General features: G+C 38.9%; 1 protein-coding gene and 1 non-coding gene across 4 annotated transcripts in view; both read left to right on the top strand.

The window, feature by feature from the left end:
* LOC126174907 (tRNA wybutosine-synthesizing protein 4-like) overlaps window positions 1–20,075 on the top strand; it is a 71,368-nt gene that overhangs the window by 50,538 nt on the left and 755 nt on the right. For all 3 annotated transcript variants that reach the window (XM_049921341.1, XM_049921339.1, XM_049921340.1), the window contains exons 7-8: window positions 4,072–4,281; window positions 14,753–14,923. In XM_049921341.1, coding sequence (XP_049777298.1) covers window positions 4,072–4,281; window positions 14,753–14,923 — 381 coding nt within the window. The remainder of the gene's footprint in view (window positions 1–4,071; window positions 4,282–14,752; window positions 14,924–20,075) is intronic.
* On the top strand, window positions 13,216–13,292 carry Trnae-cuc (transfer RNA glutamic acid (anticodon CUC)). Its single transcript has one exon. It is a non-coding gene; the product is annotated as a tRNA-Glu (tRNA).

Below are 20,075 nucleotides of genomic sequence, written 5' to 3' on the forward strand. Positions count from 1 at the left end.
CCATGACAGCTAATGACAACAGCTGAATTGATGCCTTCGAGATGTGGTTTCAATGGAAGATTTTGTGCATTCCATGGACAGAAAGAAGAACCAACACTTCCATTATAGAAGAACTGGCATCACAAGAAGTGTATCATGCCATGTCAGCCAAAGATACTTCCCGTTCTTTGAGCACATTTTGAAAAGAGAAGAATATACAACTTAGAAAAAAGGCAAAACTGAATACAGAAGGCTGTGAGGAAGAGCAGTAAATAGATGCTTTGATCAAGAAAAAATTATCAGCCTACCTCTTCACATTATATTAAGAAGGACTGAAGATCACTGTGGATGGAGACATATAGTTGTAGATTCATTTACTTAAGAACTGACTGAAGAAATGAGGTCATGAGGCTTGGCAGTGATTAAACCAGTTCATGATGATGATGATGATGATGATGATGTAGGTAAGTTGTTATAGAACATAAATACTTTTGGATTAAAGGAGAGAGCTCACTGAAAAGCAAGATCATTGAATTTTGTTGATACATCCAAGCAAAAGAAAGTAAACTTGCTAAACTTTGTTGAAGAATTGATAGGGCAGCTCGATATTGTAGCTGACGTTCCATCATTGTTTTTGCAGCCCCAAAATACCTGAAAACAAGAAATATGAGTGACACACAAGAATCATTTCTGTTGCTTTTCCAAATCTGTTGTTGTACAGTGTTTACCTTTACTAGATTTTTTTAATTTTTTTTTTCAAAGAAAGTGGAAAAGATGAATGGATTCTTACACCAGAGAATTGCAAAAAGAAAAGAAAGAAAGAGAGAGACCAGTGCTTCTGGGAAAAAAAACAATGTTTTGTTAGAGAATTCATGATGTTTTGATACTTCAAAGGTACATTTGACAGTATTGGAGCGGAGATTGAGGATGATCCTCAGCGTAGCACATCACAAGTCAAAGGGATCAAAGAGTGTGTGGGTCCTAAGCATAATAAAAATAAGAAATGTATGAAGGAACCTATAGAAACAGACGACCTTATTAAAACTCTTAAACCAAAATTCTACAGGCCATCTAACATTGAATCATAAGAAAGATGAAGACATGCTGTTCATGTTACTTTTAGTGTCTGAAATTATTCATGAACTTGTGAAATTAGACACAATGTCGAACATTTTGAATATTTTAAGAAAGGCAACAAACAAAAGTGTTTGAGTAGGTAAATCTTAAATCTCACATTGTTCAGTTCCATAATTTCAGCGTGAAGCATATTACATCATGTCCAGGAAGTTTTCCAAGCAATCTTCAGATCACTTCACTCACTCTTAACTGTGCACAAACAGAGATACACACAGGAATTCAATGTCACTATGAACTGATATCCTAAACATCTGCTTCAAGTATGTCTTCAGAAAGCAATTCATAATAACTTGGATATTAAGTTAATGCTTTCTACAGTTGTGTAATTTGCAACAAAATACACTCTTAAAAGAAGGCTGTGCTGTGAAGGAATTATACAAATTGGTCACAAATTGACATTACATACAGGTGTCAACAGAACATGCAAGATGGTAATCTTTGACGACTGATGGATGAATGTGTGACATCACGGCACAGTTTCACTGTGCAGCTGGCAAGGATAGTAAACAGAGGACTTGTCAATGCCAGAACATAAAGTCTTTGTGGATTTCATTCCATGTACTGAGTTGGACAGTAACTATGCCTCACAGACAGGCATGTGAAAAATATATGTTGATGTCAGCATTTGAGAAAGGACATGTAGTTGAAATCAAAAAAGCTGGTTGGAGTAATCAGTGAATAATTTGACATTTGAATAGGAGCACTGTCACTACTTAATGATGTTGGCAGGAATGGTTGAACCATGGCTGAACATTGCACCGAGAAGGAAGTGGTCGACCTAGAGAGACAACAGAACATAAGGACTGAGTAGTCATCAAGAGAGACACTCAGTGCCCCAGATACATCCTTACCATCACTCCAATGTGTAACTAGTGTTTCAATGACCCAAAAACTATTAGTAATAGCTAACAGATAGGGTGCTGGGCTCATGGCACCTCTTACTGTGACTACTATTGACCTCTGCGCAACTCCAAGCCAGTTTACAGTGGTGTTGGGCACATTAGGCCAGGAATCTTACTGACTGGAATTGTCTTCAGTGATGAGCTGACAACCAGGAGTGATGGTCTGGGGTGTTATTTTGTTTCATAGCAAGACTCATTCAGTTGTCATCTGCAGCATTCTTATAATGCAGTGGTGTGTTGATGATATTCTACACCCTGTTTTAGCTGGCCGCGGTGGCCGAGCAGTTCTAGGCGCTTCAGTCCGGAACTGCGCGACTGATACGGTTGCAGGTTTGAATCCTGTCTTGGGCATGGATGTGTGTGATGTCCTTAGGTCAGTTAGGTTTAAGTAGTTCTAAGTTCTAGGGGGACAGATGACCTCAGATGTTAAGTCCCATAGTGCTGAGAGCCATTTGAACACCCTGTTTTGTTGCCCTTCATGGCAAGTCATCCTAGGCTTACAATTCGGCAAGATAATGCCTGCCCACACATGGTGAGAGTTTCTACTGCTTGTCTTCATGCTTTCTAAACCCTACCTTTGCCTTCAAGGTTGCCAGATCTCTCCCCAACTGAAAATTTTGGAGCATTATGGGCAAGGCCCTCCAACCAGCTCACATTTCTGATGGTCTGATGCACCAATTGGACAGAATTTGGCACAATATCCCTCAGGAGGACATCCAACATTGCTGTCAATCAATGCCAAGTTGAGAACTGTTCTTCCAACATATCCTTTGGCCTCTGAACCCTAACCTGTCTCTGCCCCTTCGCTCTTCTCACCTCTTCACTCCCTATCCCCTTCCATTTCTAGCTCTTACTTCTCATTACCATTTAACATTTTTACATTTACTCACATACTGTATCTGAGACTACTTGACCTTAGTTACATGACAGTATAGGAAGAAAGGGGGAGAGAATGAATGAGTGATCATGTGCATGTTTTCTGTTCTGAGGAATTGAAGTTCAGTATGTGAACTACTATTCATGAACTCCATTATTTAGAAAACTTAAAATATTAACTCTGCCATCCGTGTACATATAGGAGAGTATTATCTTTTTGTACACCAGACATGAATTATTTGAGGGAAACCATTTTATCCACTAGCATGATACTAGAGAAAGAAAATTTTATGCTCCCCACCTACTGCCTCAGACTTAATGCCCCAGGACCTCAATACATGGAATGAAAATTTGTAATAAATTAAAATGGAACAAGTTGATGCAGATGACTTTAGGTCCACTCAAAAGAAAGCTATATGAAGTACTGACACTGAAATGTTATTAATCAGTGGATGAATTCATGGAGGACAAAATGGAAATTTGAGCTTTAAACAATGTGTTACATATTCCAAGAAATATCATTACAGTGTTATTATTTATTGTAGTGCTATTATTTATTAGTGTAAAAATCATTGTAACTATATTATAAATTTTTGACATGTCTCCTGTATGCAAACCAAATGAATTGCAAATGTACATCATGAGATGAATAAAACACAATTCACTCCTCCTCCTCCTCTTCCTCATTATCATCATCTTGTTTCCATGCTAATGTGCTGCTCAAGACTTCTTCAATGCAGTGGGTGGTTTTCTTTTCTGAAACTATTTTTTTGTTCATCCAGAATTTAAGTGATTTATATTTCAGTCTTCAGTATTTTACTCCATGTTGTTTGGTCTTGAGTGTATGTGTTATTTATTCATTAAGAGCAAATTACCTGTCTGATCCTTTGCATTAGCAATATTATGTATTCCAGCTTATAAAAATAACTTTACAATTCTTCATATTTAAAGATAGTGATTAGTATTCTTGTACAACAACCATTCTCTTTTTCATTACAAGATTGCTAAGGCTTTAGCTTAGTAGCTGAATTTTGTATTTAAGAGATCTGAATGTTTAATTCAAATCCTCAAGCTATTTTTGTGTGTAAGAGACTATGACAATGAGTGGATACATTGTTTTAGAACTATTTTCAGGGTGTTCACTAATAAAATAGGCTGATTTATCAATTTCTGGTAGGTCCTGAATGATTTGTGGCAACTAAGTATTCAGCAAAGGATATTCAGCCGGATTAGCAATGTGAGTAAAAACTGGCCATGTGCCCGGTTTTCTCATAGTGCAGTAGCTCTAATGAGATGTTCATTGATAATCACTGGGGGTCTGAATGAGATCTTGCAGCCACTAAGGGACATCTGGATATATGATACTGAAGAGGGCTCCTGGAAAGAGGTTTGTTTATTTTTATTATTATTTCAAACAGTGGAAAATCCAGGATGGAATGTAACAATATTACCAGCACTACACAGCTGTCATTCCACCACCGCACCCAGTCTTTTTATTTTTATTTATTAATGTTATTTTTTTATTTTTATTAATTTATATATTAATATCTATGTAAGAAGTCTGTGGAACTTCCTCAATCACTTCCCTCTAGCATCTGGTTTCTATTTGATTACAAAAGTAACCACCAGTACTGGTTCTTAATTTTAATCTTATAGGCCAGTGATTGTACTAATACTTAGCAGAAACTATGTTTTATGTTTTAATTTTTATGTGCAGTTTTCTTTTCATGTGTACAATAAATATAAATATGAAATTCATTGTGATATGCCTACATATGAAGAGGAAATTCTGTGTTAGATATCAGCCCCTAGCACACTTTGAGAAGTCTTATCATCATCTTGTGATCTGGCATGACAACCAATATAAGTAACAGAACTCAGCGATCTTAATGTTTGGTCAGATGCTTTGCTAAAGTCACTCTTCACCTTAATGTTTTGTCAGTTAACAATTTCAACACACCCTTCTTTTCCACCTTCTGAAAATTTGTCTTTAAATTTGCATAATAATAAGTGCCATCATGTCTGTGCGCCAGTGCACTAGCATCTTAATAAGTTTGTTGTTGTTGTTGTTGTGGTCTTCAGCCCTGAGACTGGTTTGATGCAGCTCTCCATGCTAATCTATCCTGTGCAAGCTCCTTCATCTCCCAGTACTTACTGCAACCTACATCCTTCTTAATCTGCTTAGTGTATTGATCTCTTGGTCTCCCCCTACGATTTTTACCCTCCACACTGCCCTCCAATGCTAAATTTGTGATCCCTTGATGCCTCAGGACATGTCCTATCAACCGATCCCTTCTTCTAGTCAAGTTGTGCCACAAACTTCTCTTCTCCCCAACCCTATTCAATACCTCCTCATTAGTTATGTGATCTACCCACCTAATCTTCAACAATCTTCTGTAGCACCACATTTCAAAAGCTTCTATTCTATTCTTGTCCAAACTATTTATTGTCCATGTTTCACTTCCATACATGGCTACACTCAATACAAATACTTTCAGAAACGACTTCCTGACACTTAAATCTATACTCGATGTTAACAAATTTCTCTTCTTCATAAACACTTTCCTTGCCATTGCCAGTCTACATTTTATATCCTCTCTACTTCGACCATCATCAGTTATTTTGCTCCCCAAATAGCAAAACTCCTTTACTACTTTACGTGACTCATTTCCTAATCTAATTACCTCAGCATCACCCTACTTAATTCGACTACATTCCATTATCCTCATTTTACTTTTGTTGATGTTCATCTTTATCCTCCTTTCAAGACACTGCCCATTCCGTTCAACTGCTCTTCCAAGACCTTTGCTGTCTCTGACTGAATTACAATGTCATTGGCAAACCTCAAAGTTTTTATTTCTTCTCCCTGGATTTTAACACCTACTCCAAATTTTTCTTTTGTTTCCTTCACTGCTTGCTCAGTATACAGATTGAATAACATTGGGGAGAGGCTACGACCCTGTCTCACTCCCTTCCCAACCACTGCTTCCCTTTCATGCCCCCTCGATTCTTATAACTGCCATCTGGTTTCTGTACAAATTGTAAATAGTCTTTCGCTCCCTGTATTTTACACCTGCCAACTTTAGAATTTGAGAGAGAGTATTCCAGTCAACATTGTCAAAAGCTTTATCTAAGTCTACAAATGCTAGAAACGTAGGTTTGCCTTTCCTTAATCTTTCTTCTAAGATAAGTTGTAAGATCAGTATTGCCTCACGTGTTCCAACATTTCTACGGAATCCAAACTGATCTTCCCCGAGGTCGGCTTCTATCAGTTTTTCCATTCGTCTGTAAATAATACGCATTAGTATTTTGCAGCTGTGGGTTATTAAACTGATAGTTCGGTAATTTTCACATCTGTCAACACCTGCTTTCTTTGGGATTGGAATTATTATATTCTTCTTGAAGTCTGAGGGTATTTTGCCTGTCTCTTACATCTTGCTCACCAGATGGTAGAGTTTTGTCAGGACTGGCTCTCACAAGGCCGTCAGTAGTTCTAATGGAATGTTGTCTACTCCCGGGGCCTTGTTTCGACTCAGGTCTTTCAGTGCTCTGTGAAACTCTTTACGCAGTATCGTATCTCCCATTTCATCTTCATCTACATCCTCTTCCATTTCCATAATATTGTCCTCAAGTACTTCACCCTTGTATAGACCCTCTATATACTCCTTACACCTTTCTGCTTTCCCCTCTTTGCTTAGACCTGCGTTTCCATCTGAGCTCTTGATATTCATACCAGTGGCTCTCTTTTCTCCAAAGGTCTGTTTAATTTTCCTGTAGGCAGTATCTACCTTACCCCTAGTGAGATAAGCCTCTACATCCTTACATTTGTACTCTAGCCATGCCTGCTTAGCCATTTTGCACTTTCTGTCGATCTCAATTTTGAGACGTTTGTATTCCTTTTTGCCTGCTTCATTTACTGCATTTTTATATTTTCTCCTTTCATCAATTAAATTCAATATTTCTTCTGTTACCCAAGGATTTCTAGTAGACCTCGTCTTTTTACCTACTTGATCCTCTGCTGCCTTCACTACTTCATCCCTCAGAGCTACCCATTCGCCTTCTGCTGTATTTCTTTCCACCATTCCTGTCAATTGTTCTCTTATGCTCTCCCTGAAACTCTGTACAACCTCTGGTTTAGTCAGTTTATACAAGTCCCATCTCCTTAAATTGCCACCTTTTTGCAATTTCTTCAGTTTTAATCTACAGTTCATAACCAATAGATTGTGGTCAGAGTCCACATCTGCCCCTGGAAATGTCCTACAATTTAAAACCTGGTTCCTAAATCTTTGTCTTACCATTATATAATCTATCCGATACCTTTTAGTATCTCCAGGATTCTTCCATGTATACAATCTTCTTTTATGATTCTTGAACCAAGTGTTAGCTTTGATTAAGTTATGCTCTGTGCAAAATTCTACCAGACGGCTTCCTCTTTCATTTCTTAGCCCCAATCCATATTCACCTACTATGTTTCCTTCTCTCCCTTTTCCTACTCTCGAATTCCAGTCACCCATGACTATTAAATTTTCGTCTCCCTTCACTACCTGAATAATTTCTTTTATCTCATCACACATTTCTTCAATTTCTTCGTCATCTGCAGAGCTAGTTGGCATATAAACTTGTACTACTGTAGTAGGCATGGTCATTGTGTCTAACTTGGCCACTATAATACGTTCACTATGCTCTTTGTAGTAGCTTACCCGCAGTCCTATTTTTTTATTCATTATTAAACCTACTCCTGCATTACCCCTATTTGATTTTGTATTTATAACCCTGTATTCACCTGACCAGAAGTCTTGTTCCTCCTGCCACCGAACTTCACTAATTCCCACTATATCTAACTTTAACCTATCCATTTCCCTTTTTAATTTTTCTAACCTACCTGCCCGATTAAGGGATCTGACATCCCACGCTCTGATCTGTAGAATGCCAGTTTTCTTTCTCCTGATAACGACGTCCTCTTGAGTAGTCCCCGTCCGGAGATCCGAATGGGGGACTATTTTACCTCCGGAATATTTTACCCAAGAGGACGCCATCATCATTTAACCATACAGTAAAGCTGCATGCCCTCGGGAAAAATTACGGCTGTAGTTTCCCCTTGCTTTCAGCCGTTCGCAGTACATCAACAGCAAGGCCGTTTTGGTTAGTGTTACAAGCCAGATCAGTCAATCATCCAGACTGTTGCCCCTGCAACTGCTGAAAAGCTGCTGCCCCTCTTCAGGAACCACACGTTTGTCTGGTCTCTCAACAGATACCCCTCCGTTGTGGTTGCACCTACGGTACGGCTATCTGTATCGTTGAGGCACGCAAGCCTTCCCACCAACGGCAAGGTCCATGGTTCATGGGGGGAGGTTTACATTTATCATTTTTTGGTCTTCTGTCTCTCTAATCACTTACAAGCTGCCTCTCTTTGACTAAAATTTCATTTCTTTCGTTCCAGTCTAGTGGCAGCTTTTTATTGTACTAACTCCCTGAGTTTGTGTGAGGGAAAACTATTCCATGGGAAACGTTAACAGGAAACACTTGCGTCTCCACATTTGCAACTTTGCTGTCTCAATCTTTCTGCAGTGAGATGTTAAGTGGAACCGGTCAATCAGTGATTCTTACTCATGTGAGTGTCGTGTATTACCACGAAAAAGTAGCTAAAAACTTTGTTGTTCTGCAACTAGGTTCAGCAGTATGTCAGTGTCATCATCTGGCAGACTCAAGAATGGTGTATATCACAGATCCATAATTTTGAATTATATTATAAGGTGTACAACTTTCCTTCCATTGTTTGCTGTTAGGTGGCGGCAACAGTAAGTAGCGGTCGAAAGAAACAGATCGCAGGTGTCAGGCAGTTAGGTTGGACCTCGGTCAACATATCCTCATTCAAACATTTGTCGATTTGCATCTGCATCACAAAGCTGTTCTTGATTGAAAATGTCAGTTTACGAGCCTAATTCTTGTCATTTGCAGAAGGTGTTACTGTTTTGTTTCAGTATGAAGAAAACAACGTTGAGTCTCATCAAATTCTCTCAAGTACGTATGGTAAGGATGCTATTAGTGAAAGAACATGTCATGAGTGGTTTCAACACATTAAGAACAGTGATTTTAACGTCGTAGAATGCCTGGCATAGTGGTGGAAGAGAGAATGTTTTCGAAGATGCAGAATTTGAGACATTGCTGAGTGAAGACTCGCGTCAAACTCAAGAAGAATTGGCACGATTAGTAGGTGTGACACAACAAGCCATTTCAAAACATCTCAAGGCCATGGGCATGATGCAGAAAGAGGGAACTTGGGTCCCATGTGAGCTGAAACCAAGATAAATTGAACGGCATTTGTGTGTTTGTGAACAACTGGTTTAGAGGCAAAAATGGAAGGGATTTCTGCATCACATTGTGACTGGGGACGAAAAATGGGTTCATTAACCCTAAACGCAAAAAATTATTGGGATATCCTGGCCATGCTTCCACGTCGATGGCCAAACCGAATATTCACGGCTCCGAGATCATGCTCTGCATTAAGTGGAACCAGCTGGGTGTCATGTACTATGAGGTGTTAAAACTAAGTGAAACAATCACAGGTGTTCATTATTGAATGTAATGAATGTGTTTGAGTAGAGCATTAAAAGACAAATGGCCGCAACACACCGAGAGGCACGATAAAGTGATTTTGAAGCACGACAGCACTCAACCCCATGTTGCAAAAGAGGTCAAAACGTACTTGGAAATGTTAAAATGGGAAGTCCTACCCCACCTGCCGTATTTTCCAGACATTGCTCCCTCTGACTATCACCTGTTTAGATCAATATCGCATGGCCTGGCTGACCAACACTTCCGATCTCATGAAGAAGTCACAAATTGGATCGATTCATGAATCGCTTCAAAAGATGAACAATTTTTTCAATGCGGGATTTGTACACTGCCCAAAAGATGGGAGAAAGTAGTGGCCAGTGATGGAAAATACTTTGAATGATATGTGTGTAACCAATTTGTTTCTTTAAAGCCTCAAACGTTGGGGAAAAATCAGCAGAAGCAAAGCTGTACACCTTGTATGTATATACACTGAAGAGCCAAGGAAACTGGCACACATGCCTAATATTGTGTAGGGCCCCCGCGAGCATACAGAAGTGCTGCAACATGACGTGGCAGGATTCGACTAATGTCTGGAGTAGTGCTGGAGGAAATTAATACCATGAATCATGCAGGACTGTCCATAAACCTGTAAGAGTAAGAGGGGGTGGAGATCTTTTCTGAACAGCATGTTGCAAGGCATCCCAGATATGCTCAATAATGTTCATGTCTGGGGAGTTTGTGGTCAGCAGAAACGTTTAACTCAGAAGAATGTTCCTGGAGCCATTTTGTATCAATTCTGGATGTGTGGGGTGTCGCACTGTCCTGCTGGAATTGCCCAAGTCTGTTGGAATGCACAGTGGACATGAATGGATACAGGTGGTCAGACAGGGCGCTTAGGTGAGTGTCACCTGTCAGAGTCATATCTAGACATATCAGGGGTCCCATGTCACTCCAACTGCACACACCCCACACACGTATGGAGCCACCCATATCCATGATGTTTCATTGAATGGTTCACATGTTGATGGGCCAGCATTGAAATCTGCAGCAATTTGCAGAAGGGTTGCACTTCTGTTAAGTTGAACAGTCTCTTCAGTCATTGTCAGTCCAATTCTTGCAGGATCTTTTTCCAGCTGCAGTGATGTCATAATTTGATGTTTTACCAAATTCTTGATATTCACAGTACTCCCGTGGAATGGTCGTACAGGAAAATCCCCACTTCATTGCTACCTCTGAGATGCTGAGTCCCATTGCTTGTGCGCTGAGTATAACACCATCTTCAGACTCATTAAATCTTGATAAACTGCAATTGTACAAGCAGTAACCAATATAACGATTGCACCAGACACTCGTTGTCTTATATGGGTGCTGCCAACAGAAACGCCATATTCTGCCTGTTTACATTTCTCTGTATTTGAATATGCATGCCTATACCAGTTTCTGTGGCACTTCAGTGTATTTAGTATTGATAATTTAAGATAAGGGCAACAAGATAAAAAAGACTAGAAACTTTTCTTCATGTTTTTCGAGTTGGACTACATGCTGAATTCAGACAATACCTCTGCTGTGTAGTGAGTTGTTACCTTACTTCTAATTTATTTACATTCTACTAGTTCTTTCTATTACAGTGTTTAGTACTGAGATATGTGGCATATTTTAAAATTGTGGCCATGTGGTGCACACCATTTTAAAATTCTTAAGTCTGCCAGATGATGAGAGACTGCTGAAACTAGCTGCAGCATAATAACAATTGTAGCTTCTTTATGGTAGTTATAGATAGTTCTGTCATTTAAAAAGGCTGTGGAGCACAACTTATTCAGTGTGATTCTACACATCTTTTATTGTTTATATATTTTTTGATGTGACCATTTCACAATGACATAACCATTTTCAGCCAGCCATTGGTCATATTCAGACCAAAGGCACTAGCTACAAGTAGTTTCCATTACATTGTTGACAGTACTGTTGTTTAGTATGTGCTTGTAGTCTGAAGATCACTGATGGCTAGTTGAAACCGGTTACAGAATTGTGAAACACTCATGTGCTTTTATCAAGAAAAAATGTAAAAAATGAAAGAACATAAATCAATCACATAATCTCCAAGACAGTGGTTTTTTGTGTACAGATTTTACATATCTATTCTGATTTTTTCATTAACTGTCATTATAACTGATGTTTCCTTTTCTGATTTAAATTCTTATTTCCTGTGATGCAGTTACCACTCCCATGTTTGATTCATTATTATCCTACACCAACATTCCCTATGGTTGAAAAATGTTACATAGGACCCCTGTGATTTTCTTGGTTCTAAATTATTGCTGTTATGTTCTGATCTTGTTTTTTGCTATACAAATTTATCCTCATTTTGGTTGATTATAGGCCAAAATCTGTTATTATTGAAATAGAATATTGTGTGAAGAGAAATGAGAGGAAACTCTTGCATATTCTTAAATAGAATTTAAACAGTATACCATGATGGCATACCAACCTTTGTTTAGATTGTGTAGATGCCCCATAATGCTTGTAGACCTTCTGTAATAGCTATCCTCCTGATAATTATCAGGTGCTTTAAATAACATTGTCAAGTTTTTCATTTCACACACATTTATTGTTCTTAAACACACAGTGATTGGTTTGTAATGTGTTATATAGATTTAGCAACACGGATTGGTAAGCTACGTAAATTACAAGTGGCTTAATGAGTAACAGACACCAACGTAGTAACATTGCTCTATGAATTTTAACTGCTACCTTATTGTGGCTTGATGCATGACATATATTTAAGGATATGTATAGGAGTGTTTTTGCAAAATTGTAGCAAAGTCAGTAATTATTTCACTAATAATATAATAGACAGGAAAAATAGGTCATACGTACACACATTATACAGTGCAATAATATCGCTTAACTGTAAGCTGTAAAATCTAAAAATGGGAAAAAATATAGGTGCTATCTTACGAGGTGGACGTTTTTATATACACTAGGGTTTCCAAAGCCAGCCAAGAATTCTAGTTGAAATATTTCACAAACTAACATGTGATTCTGGGAACGCATTTTTTTTAAACAGAAAAATCAGGCCTATAAGAGAATAACACTGAAATTTTGAAAGGGTTACATTTTCAGACTGAAACATTCTGGAATATGATAATTTGAATGAAAATAAATTTTGAAATACTAAATTTTTGGAAAAAGGAAAATATTTGTATGAAAGAGGGGAATGAAAGCTTTCAAATAAAGTGTGTAAATCCAAAAATCAGACAGTTATTAATGAGGTTGAATTTTGTTGTACACATGATTTACACAACTCGTAAACTGTAAATATTTCTTAAGTAAAATGTTGTCTCAGAAACTAATTATTCTGTTATCACCAGTGGTCTGGAAAGTATGCATTGATTAATGAAGTTAAGCAAAATGTAACATGAATAAGAATTTAGATTTGATGTAATCATGGTATATGCCTTAAGTGTAGAAAATGTATCAGAAAAGAATAAATGCTTGTTTATTTATGTTTCAAACAGCAGAAAGGTTTATTATCACAGGAAATTATTTGAGCAAAACATGACTGAAGAAGAGAAAAGTGACATGATGATAACAAAAGGTAACATATGGCTTGTCATGAAATTTGGTTTTCATTCTTCCTCTTATCGTACATCAACTTCCACTGTTGCACTATCCTTCCTTATGTTTCCAACTGTTCTGTTAGTACTGTATTCAGTGTCTGTGTTTTGCTTTCCCTCTACTTGTTCTTGTTCTCTCTTTACTGAGCCGGGTAGTGCAGTGGTTAGTTAGCACACTGGACTCTCATTCGGGAGCACCATGGTTCAAATCCGTGTCCGGCTATCCTGATTTAGCTTTTCCTTGACTTTCATGAATCTCAAAAGGCAAATGCCGGGATGGTAACTTTGAAAGGACATGGCCTCTTTCCTTCTCCACCCTTTCCTAATCTGGATTTTTGCTCCTTCTCTAATGGTCTCATTGTCTCTAATGAACTTGTTGATGGGACATTAAACACTCATCTCCTCCTCCTCCTCTTCCTCCTCCTTCTCCTCTTCTATCTTCCTTACTGTTGCTTTGATTACTATCTGTTTTCGTGCTTCCTTGTAAATTTTATGCACAATTTTGATATCATTCTAATTGTTGCATTTGCCTGTTACTTTCAACTGATGTCTCTGTTATTTGTCACACTATATATAGTTGTTATTCCCTTCTTTCACATTTTGTTAAATTTAGAGGATTGTAAATTTAGCTATTGTGCTCTTTCACTGTAGTCGCTCTTCCTTAACTAATTAACTAATTATATTTGCAGTTGAATGACCCAAGAATTTAGAGTGACTTGACCATCTGTTTTTTTCTGATTTGGAGGGATTTCTTTTTATTTTGCTGTCCCCTTAACTCCACAGAAAAGAAATATCACCTAAAGCTTTTATAGTGTTCCCAATGAAACAGGAAGTTCAATGAAATAAATGATAATGTCTAGTAAAAACTGTGCATTGAACTAGGGCTTGAACTCGGATCTCTTATATTCATACGCTGTGCTGTTGCAAATGAGACAATTAAGATGCCTGATGTCAAACTGCTAGTGACAGTATCTTTTTCCATAGCTTGAAATTATGGAGAGAATAAGACAGCAAATGGTTTACATTCAGCTTGACATTACTTCCTAAATGCAGGAAAGAACTACTTTGCTGGAATGGTCTTTACAACAGATTGACACCGTGAGCTCTTCTGAGATCTGGACCAGAAAGTCAAATTGAATATCTTGTTTTCATGGGCATTGGCGTTCAACAGAAGCTCTTTCATTTTTATAGAAACCAACATAGTGTCTAAGTCTGTTGTTAACACTCCTATATACTTAATCATTCAAAAGGCTACTGGGCAATGCTAAGGTATTGCAGAATTTTGAAAATATTTGGAAGTATAAAACAGAGACCTAAAGTGGCAGATACCAATCTTCTGATGAACCTTATTTGTACATGTTAACATTGTGCATAATTTTTCATTTGTTATCCTCTGTACACATGAAGAACATGAGTGCATCTCCATATTCATCACAATTAATTCCACTGCCAAATAATATTTTAGTAACTTGTTGACAGTTATCACAAGTGTAAAAAATTCTTTCTGCTACATAGAAATGAATAAAATGTAAGAATCAGTAGATATATTTCCTTGTTTTTACTTTAGAAAAATGGTGTTCAAAATAATTTCACATTGCATGGAATTTAGCAGACAGTTGTTCAGGATTGTTGTTATATAGAAAACTGTGCTCATTTATGTAGTGGAAACTCTTCTTTTCATAGGTACATGTAAAAGGACCACAAATGTTACCACGGTACAGTCACACATCAGCAGTAACTAGTGATAACAAGTTTCTCATATTGCTTGGAGGGGTTAACACACATACGACCCATCAACCTGGAGTGTGTGTTATCAATTTACTGGAAAGAAAATGCTACGAATATGCCTTACCAGTGAGTAAATTTATTACTGAGTTTTTATGCTCATTATTGATGCATTTATTGATATAAAAGTTCATAAGGAGAGAAAGAGAAAAAGAAAGATTAATGTTTGGTGCAAATTTTACTCTGTACACCTCTTTGGTGTACCATTGTTGTAGTCAAATATCTGATGTTTGCAAGTCATCTTAAATTGACTATTTGTAAAATCACAGGATGAAAAAATAAATAGAAAACACATATTTTCACTATTTTCTTTGCTAATTATTTATTTTTGAAACCCAGGTTTCAGATGTTTGGCTCATTGCCTTAACATTACTGGAAAATATGCTATGGTCTGTATTGCTACAAACATACGAAAAGCACAGAATTTACAGTATTTCACCAGTACGGTAGTGGAAAAATCTTGTTGGGATATAAATAAGGAAAAGAGTAAATAAAGATACCAACTCACTATATAATTGAGGTATTGAGTTGGAAATAGGCACATAAACAGGTTTGAGAATGTTTTATTTTGCTGCATGCAGCACTGGGCTGTCATATGCATACAGTATCACGGAATTAGCCACTCATACAAATGATATGGCCAGCATATGCACATTATGGTGTTATGATAGGACTTACATGGCTGGCTTGATGATTGACAAAATTCCAAAACTAATCCCCATTTAAATAAAAACAAACTTCTGTGCAACTTTGATGTTTCTGTGATTTCATTGAAATTTGAGAATGTTGCTGAGATTTTCCCATCCAGGTACTTGTACTGGCACTGGCTCCAATGCTGGCACATTGTGCCAGTTTGCGCAGTGTAGCTGTGTATGTGTATGAATATGTGTATAAGTATTTTAACAAAGAGATAGAGGGGCTGGCCAGTACTTACCTCAGCTCAGTACAGCCGATAGATACACACAAAACAGAACCGAAAATTTACGTTCCTAGCTTTCAGAACAAATGTTCCTTCATTGGGGAGGAGAGAGGGGAAAGAAAGGGAAGAAGGGAAAGGAGATTCAGTTACTCACAACCCAGATAATGAAGCAACAGGGCAAGGAAAATAGGGAGGGTAGCAAGGATGGAGGCATGGTTGTCAGAGGGAAGCCAAAGATATTCTACTGTAGTACTGTGCCAGCTTCAAACCAAAGAGGATGCATACAGAAGTAAAGAGGTATATAGTATAAAGATAAACACAACTATGTAGGATGAAAAGATGCGTGAAAGGCTAAAGAGGAAAGGGAAAGAGGAGAAGACTGAAGAGTAAATGGGAGTGAGGTTGTTTAATGTAGGTTCAGTCCAGGGGGATGGGGGGATGAAAGGATGTGTTGGATGGAGTGCAAGTTCCCATCTCCGCAGTTCAGAGGGACTGGTGTTGGGTGGGAGAAGCCAAATGGCACATACGGTGTAGCAGGTTCCTAGGTCCCCAGAATTATGCTGGAGGGCATGCTCCGCTACTGGGTATTGGGCATCTCCTAGGCGGACAGTTCGTCTGTGTCCGTTCATGCGCTCAGCCAGTTTAGTTGTTGTCATGCCGATGTAAAAGGCTGTGCAGTGCAGGCATGTCAGTTGATAAATGATATGTGTAGTTTCACACGTGGCCCTGCCTTGAATTGTGTATGTTTTACCAGTAGCGGGGCTGGAATATGTGGTTGTGGGGGGATGCATGGGGCAGGTTTTGCAGCGGGGTTGGTTACAGGAGTAGGAACTGCTGGGTAGAGAAGGTAGTCTGGGAATATTGTAGGGTTTAACAAGGATGTTACGGAGGTTAGGGGGGTGACGAAAGGCAACTCTGGGTGGTGTGGGGAGAATTTTGTCAAGGGATGATCTCATTTCAGGGGTTGACTTGAGAAAGTCATATCCCTGGCGGAGTAATTTGTTGATGTTTTAGAGGCCAGGATAATATTGGGTGACAAGGGGGATGCTTCTGTGTGGTCTGGGGGTAGGAACATTGTTGTTCGATGGGGAGGAATGTATTGCTCAGGAAATTTGTTTGTGGACAAGGTCTGCAGGATAGTTGCGGGAGAGGAAAGCACTGGTCAGGTTATTGGTGTAATTGTTGAGGGATTCGTCACTGGAGCAGATACGTTTGCCACGAATACCTAGGCTGTAGGGAAATTCAGTTTCGAAAAGGAGTTGAGGTTATGGAGGAAATAACCTCAACTCCTTTTCGAATCTGAATTTCACCTGGTCCTTCTCCAAAACCCAAGCCACCTTCCTGGATGTTGACCTTCATCTTGTTGAAGCTCACATCCACACCTCTGTCCATATCAAACCCACAAACAAACAACAGTACCTTCACTTTGATAGCTGCCATCCTTTCCACATCAAACGCTCCCTTCCCTACAGCCTAGGTATTCGTGGCAAACATATCTGCTCCAGTGACGAATCCCTCAACAATTACACCAATAACCTGACCAGTGCTTTCCTCTCCTGCAACTATCCTGCAGACCTTGTTCACCAACAGATTTCCTGAGCAATACATTCCTCCCTGTCCAACAACAATGTTCCTAGCCCCAGACCACACAGAAGCATCCCCCTTGTCACCCAATATTATCCTGGCCTCTAAAACATCAACAAATTACTCCACCAGGGATATGACTTTCTCAAGTCAACCCCTGAAATGAGATCATCCCTTGACAAAATTCTCCCCACACCACCCAGAGTTGCCTTTCGTCGCCCCCCTAACCTCCGTAACATCCTTGTTAAACCTTACAATATTCCCAGACTACCTTCTCTACCCAGCGGTTCCTGCCCCTGTAACCGACCCCGCTGCAAAACCTGCCCCATCCATCCCCCCACAACCACCTACTCCAGCCCCGCTACTGGTAAAACATACACAATTCAAGGCAGGGCCACGTGTGAAACTACACATGTCATTTATCAACTGACAAGCCTGCACTGCACAGCCTTTTACATCGGCATGACAACAACTAAACTGGCTGAGCACATGAACGGACACAGACGAACTGTCCACCTAGGAGATGCCTAATACCCAGTAGTGGAGCATGCCCTCCAGCATAATTCTAGGGACTTAGGAACCTGCTACACCATATGTGCCATTTGGCTTCTCCCACCCAACACCAGTCCCTCTGAAGTGCGGAGATGGGAACTTGCACTCCAACACATCTTTTCATCCCGCCATCCCCCTGGACTGAACCTACGTTAAACAACCTCACTCCCATTTACTCTTCAGTCTTCTCCTCTTTCCCTTTCCTCTTTAGCCATTCACGCATCTTTTCATCCTACATAGGTGTGTTTATCTTTATACTATATACCTCTTTACTTCTGTATGCATCCTCTTTGGTTTGAAGCTGGCACAGTACTTCAGTAGAATATCTTTGGCTTCTCTCTGACAACCATGCCTCCATCCTTGCTACCCTCCCTATTTTCCTTTCCCTGTTGCTTTGTTAGTATTTGTTTCACATCTTTATATGAGATTTTCCATTAATCATTTGTATAAGTATTTTGTTAGCTCTGAGGAAGGACTGGTCCAAAAGCTTAGCAAAATTTTCCTTATATTTATTTTCCACTCAGTGTCTCAACTGTACAGTGCACTGTTAGCTTCACTCCTTCAATTATTTATATTCTGCTACAGACTTGCCCCTACCATATGAAGTGACAGAAGGCTAGTTCATGTGATGAAGATAAGGGATTTACCACATATTTTTTTGGAATTTTTGTACAGGAAATCATAGAATTTTGCTAGTATATATGTGTCAGTGTATTTTATGGTTAATCTTTAGTATTTTTGTTTTGGGGACTATACTATAGAGAAAAGACTACTAAATTAGATACAGTATTTGCCAAAGTATTTTTGTTTTGAGCAATATATTGTGGAGGATATGTTAATACAGTATGTACGTGCACTGTGAGGCCAAAAGCTTATGGACACCAACTGACATAGATTCTGTGTGTACCAGTCATGGAACTAGTAGCATGTATGCCTCCTTCTGCTGCTGTTTGGCTTTACTCTTCAGTACTGATACAAAGAAGATGGATTTTTTTTTCAATGTGGTGGTGTCTAATTTTTGAAGTGAATTGATGTGGCACACAGACAGACTCAAATCATCTCAAGGATGTTTTATGGGATTCATTCAGGTGTTTGATCTGGCGATAGCAGAAAATCCACCTAATTTTCATTAGACCACATTGTAGTGGTCCTTTCTTTATGTCCAGGAGCATTATTGTGCCAATAAAAATCATTGCCACTCTGTGTGAGAACTGCACATACTGTCTGTTCATTCTGACTGACTTTCAACATTACCAAAATACACACAAGTAAGTCCTCACTCATACTTACAACCACAGGCGTACATCTGTATGGCTACATTTTCAAGATAATAGGGCAATGTAGCCATACAGGTGTGTGTGTGTGTGTGTGTGTGTGTGTGTGTGTGTGTGGTGTGTGCACAGTGTGTGTGTGGGGGGGGGGGGACGCACATACTTTTTTGGCATCAATAAGGATTTGTCCACAAGGTAGTGATGTTCTCAGTCTTATTTATGTACCTATTGACGTCTTGGTGCCTCAACTATATGGTGAGCTGTTATCTTTGCTCGTTCAGTTATTTATATTCCACCACTGACTTTCGACTGCCATACAAGTAAATCCTATTTGACAGGATATGACATTATCAACAATATGATCTTAAACCCTAATCATCCTTTCTTCCTTCCTTGATTTTCACACATCTGTCAGGTCCACACATGTCCAGCTGAGTACTGCCTGCATTGTGTATCATGGCTGGTCACCCATAAAACCTTGTTACAACACTGCTCAGACCCAAGACAGTATTATCTGTAGCAATCTAAATACTATCAGAAAGTCATTTATGATTAGAGGCCCCTGAGGGACGACTTTGAAAACTGAGGCCTGTTGATCTTGATGGATTGTTTTGTCAATGACTTGATTGCAGATGAAAGTCCTCTGTAATAGATAACAGCTGTGTCTGATGTCTGGATTGCTTAACAAGCTTCAGAGTTCAAAGGGATCAGTAGTTAATTTTTAAATGGAAAATCCAGGAGGAAGTAATGGCAGTATTATAAAAAAGATTGGTACTCACCATATAGCAGTCTATTTTCAAATTTCAACACATGATAACATCACCAACAGTGTACTTGGGAATATTTAAGTTCTCTGGAAGCTCTCATGTGGAATTCTTGAAGTCGTGGCGTGTAG

This window comes from Schistocerca cancellata, chromosome 3 (genome assembly GCF_023864275.1).
Source record: "Schistocerca cancellata isolate TAMUIC-IGC-003103 chromosome 3, iqSchCanc2.1, whole genome shotgun sequence".
NCBI classification, from domain to species: Eukaryota; Metazoa; Arthropoda; class Insecta; order Orthoptera; family Acrididae; genus Schistocerca; species Schistocerca cancellata.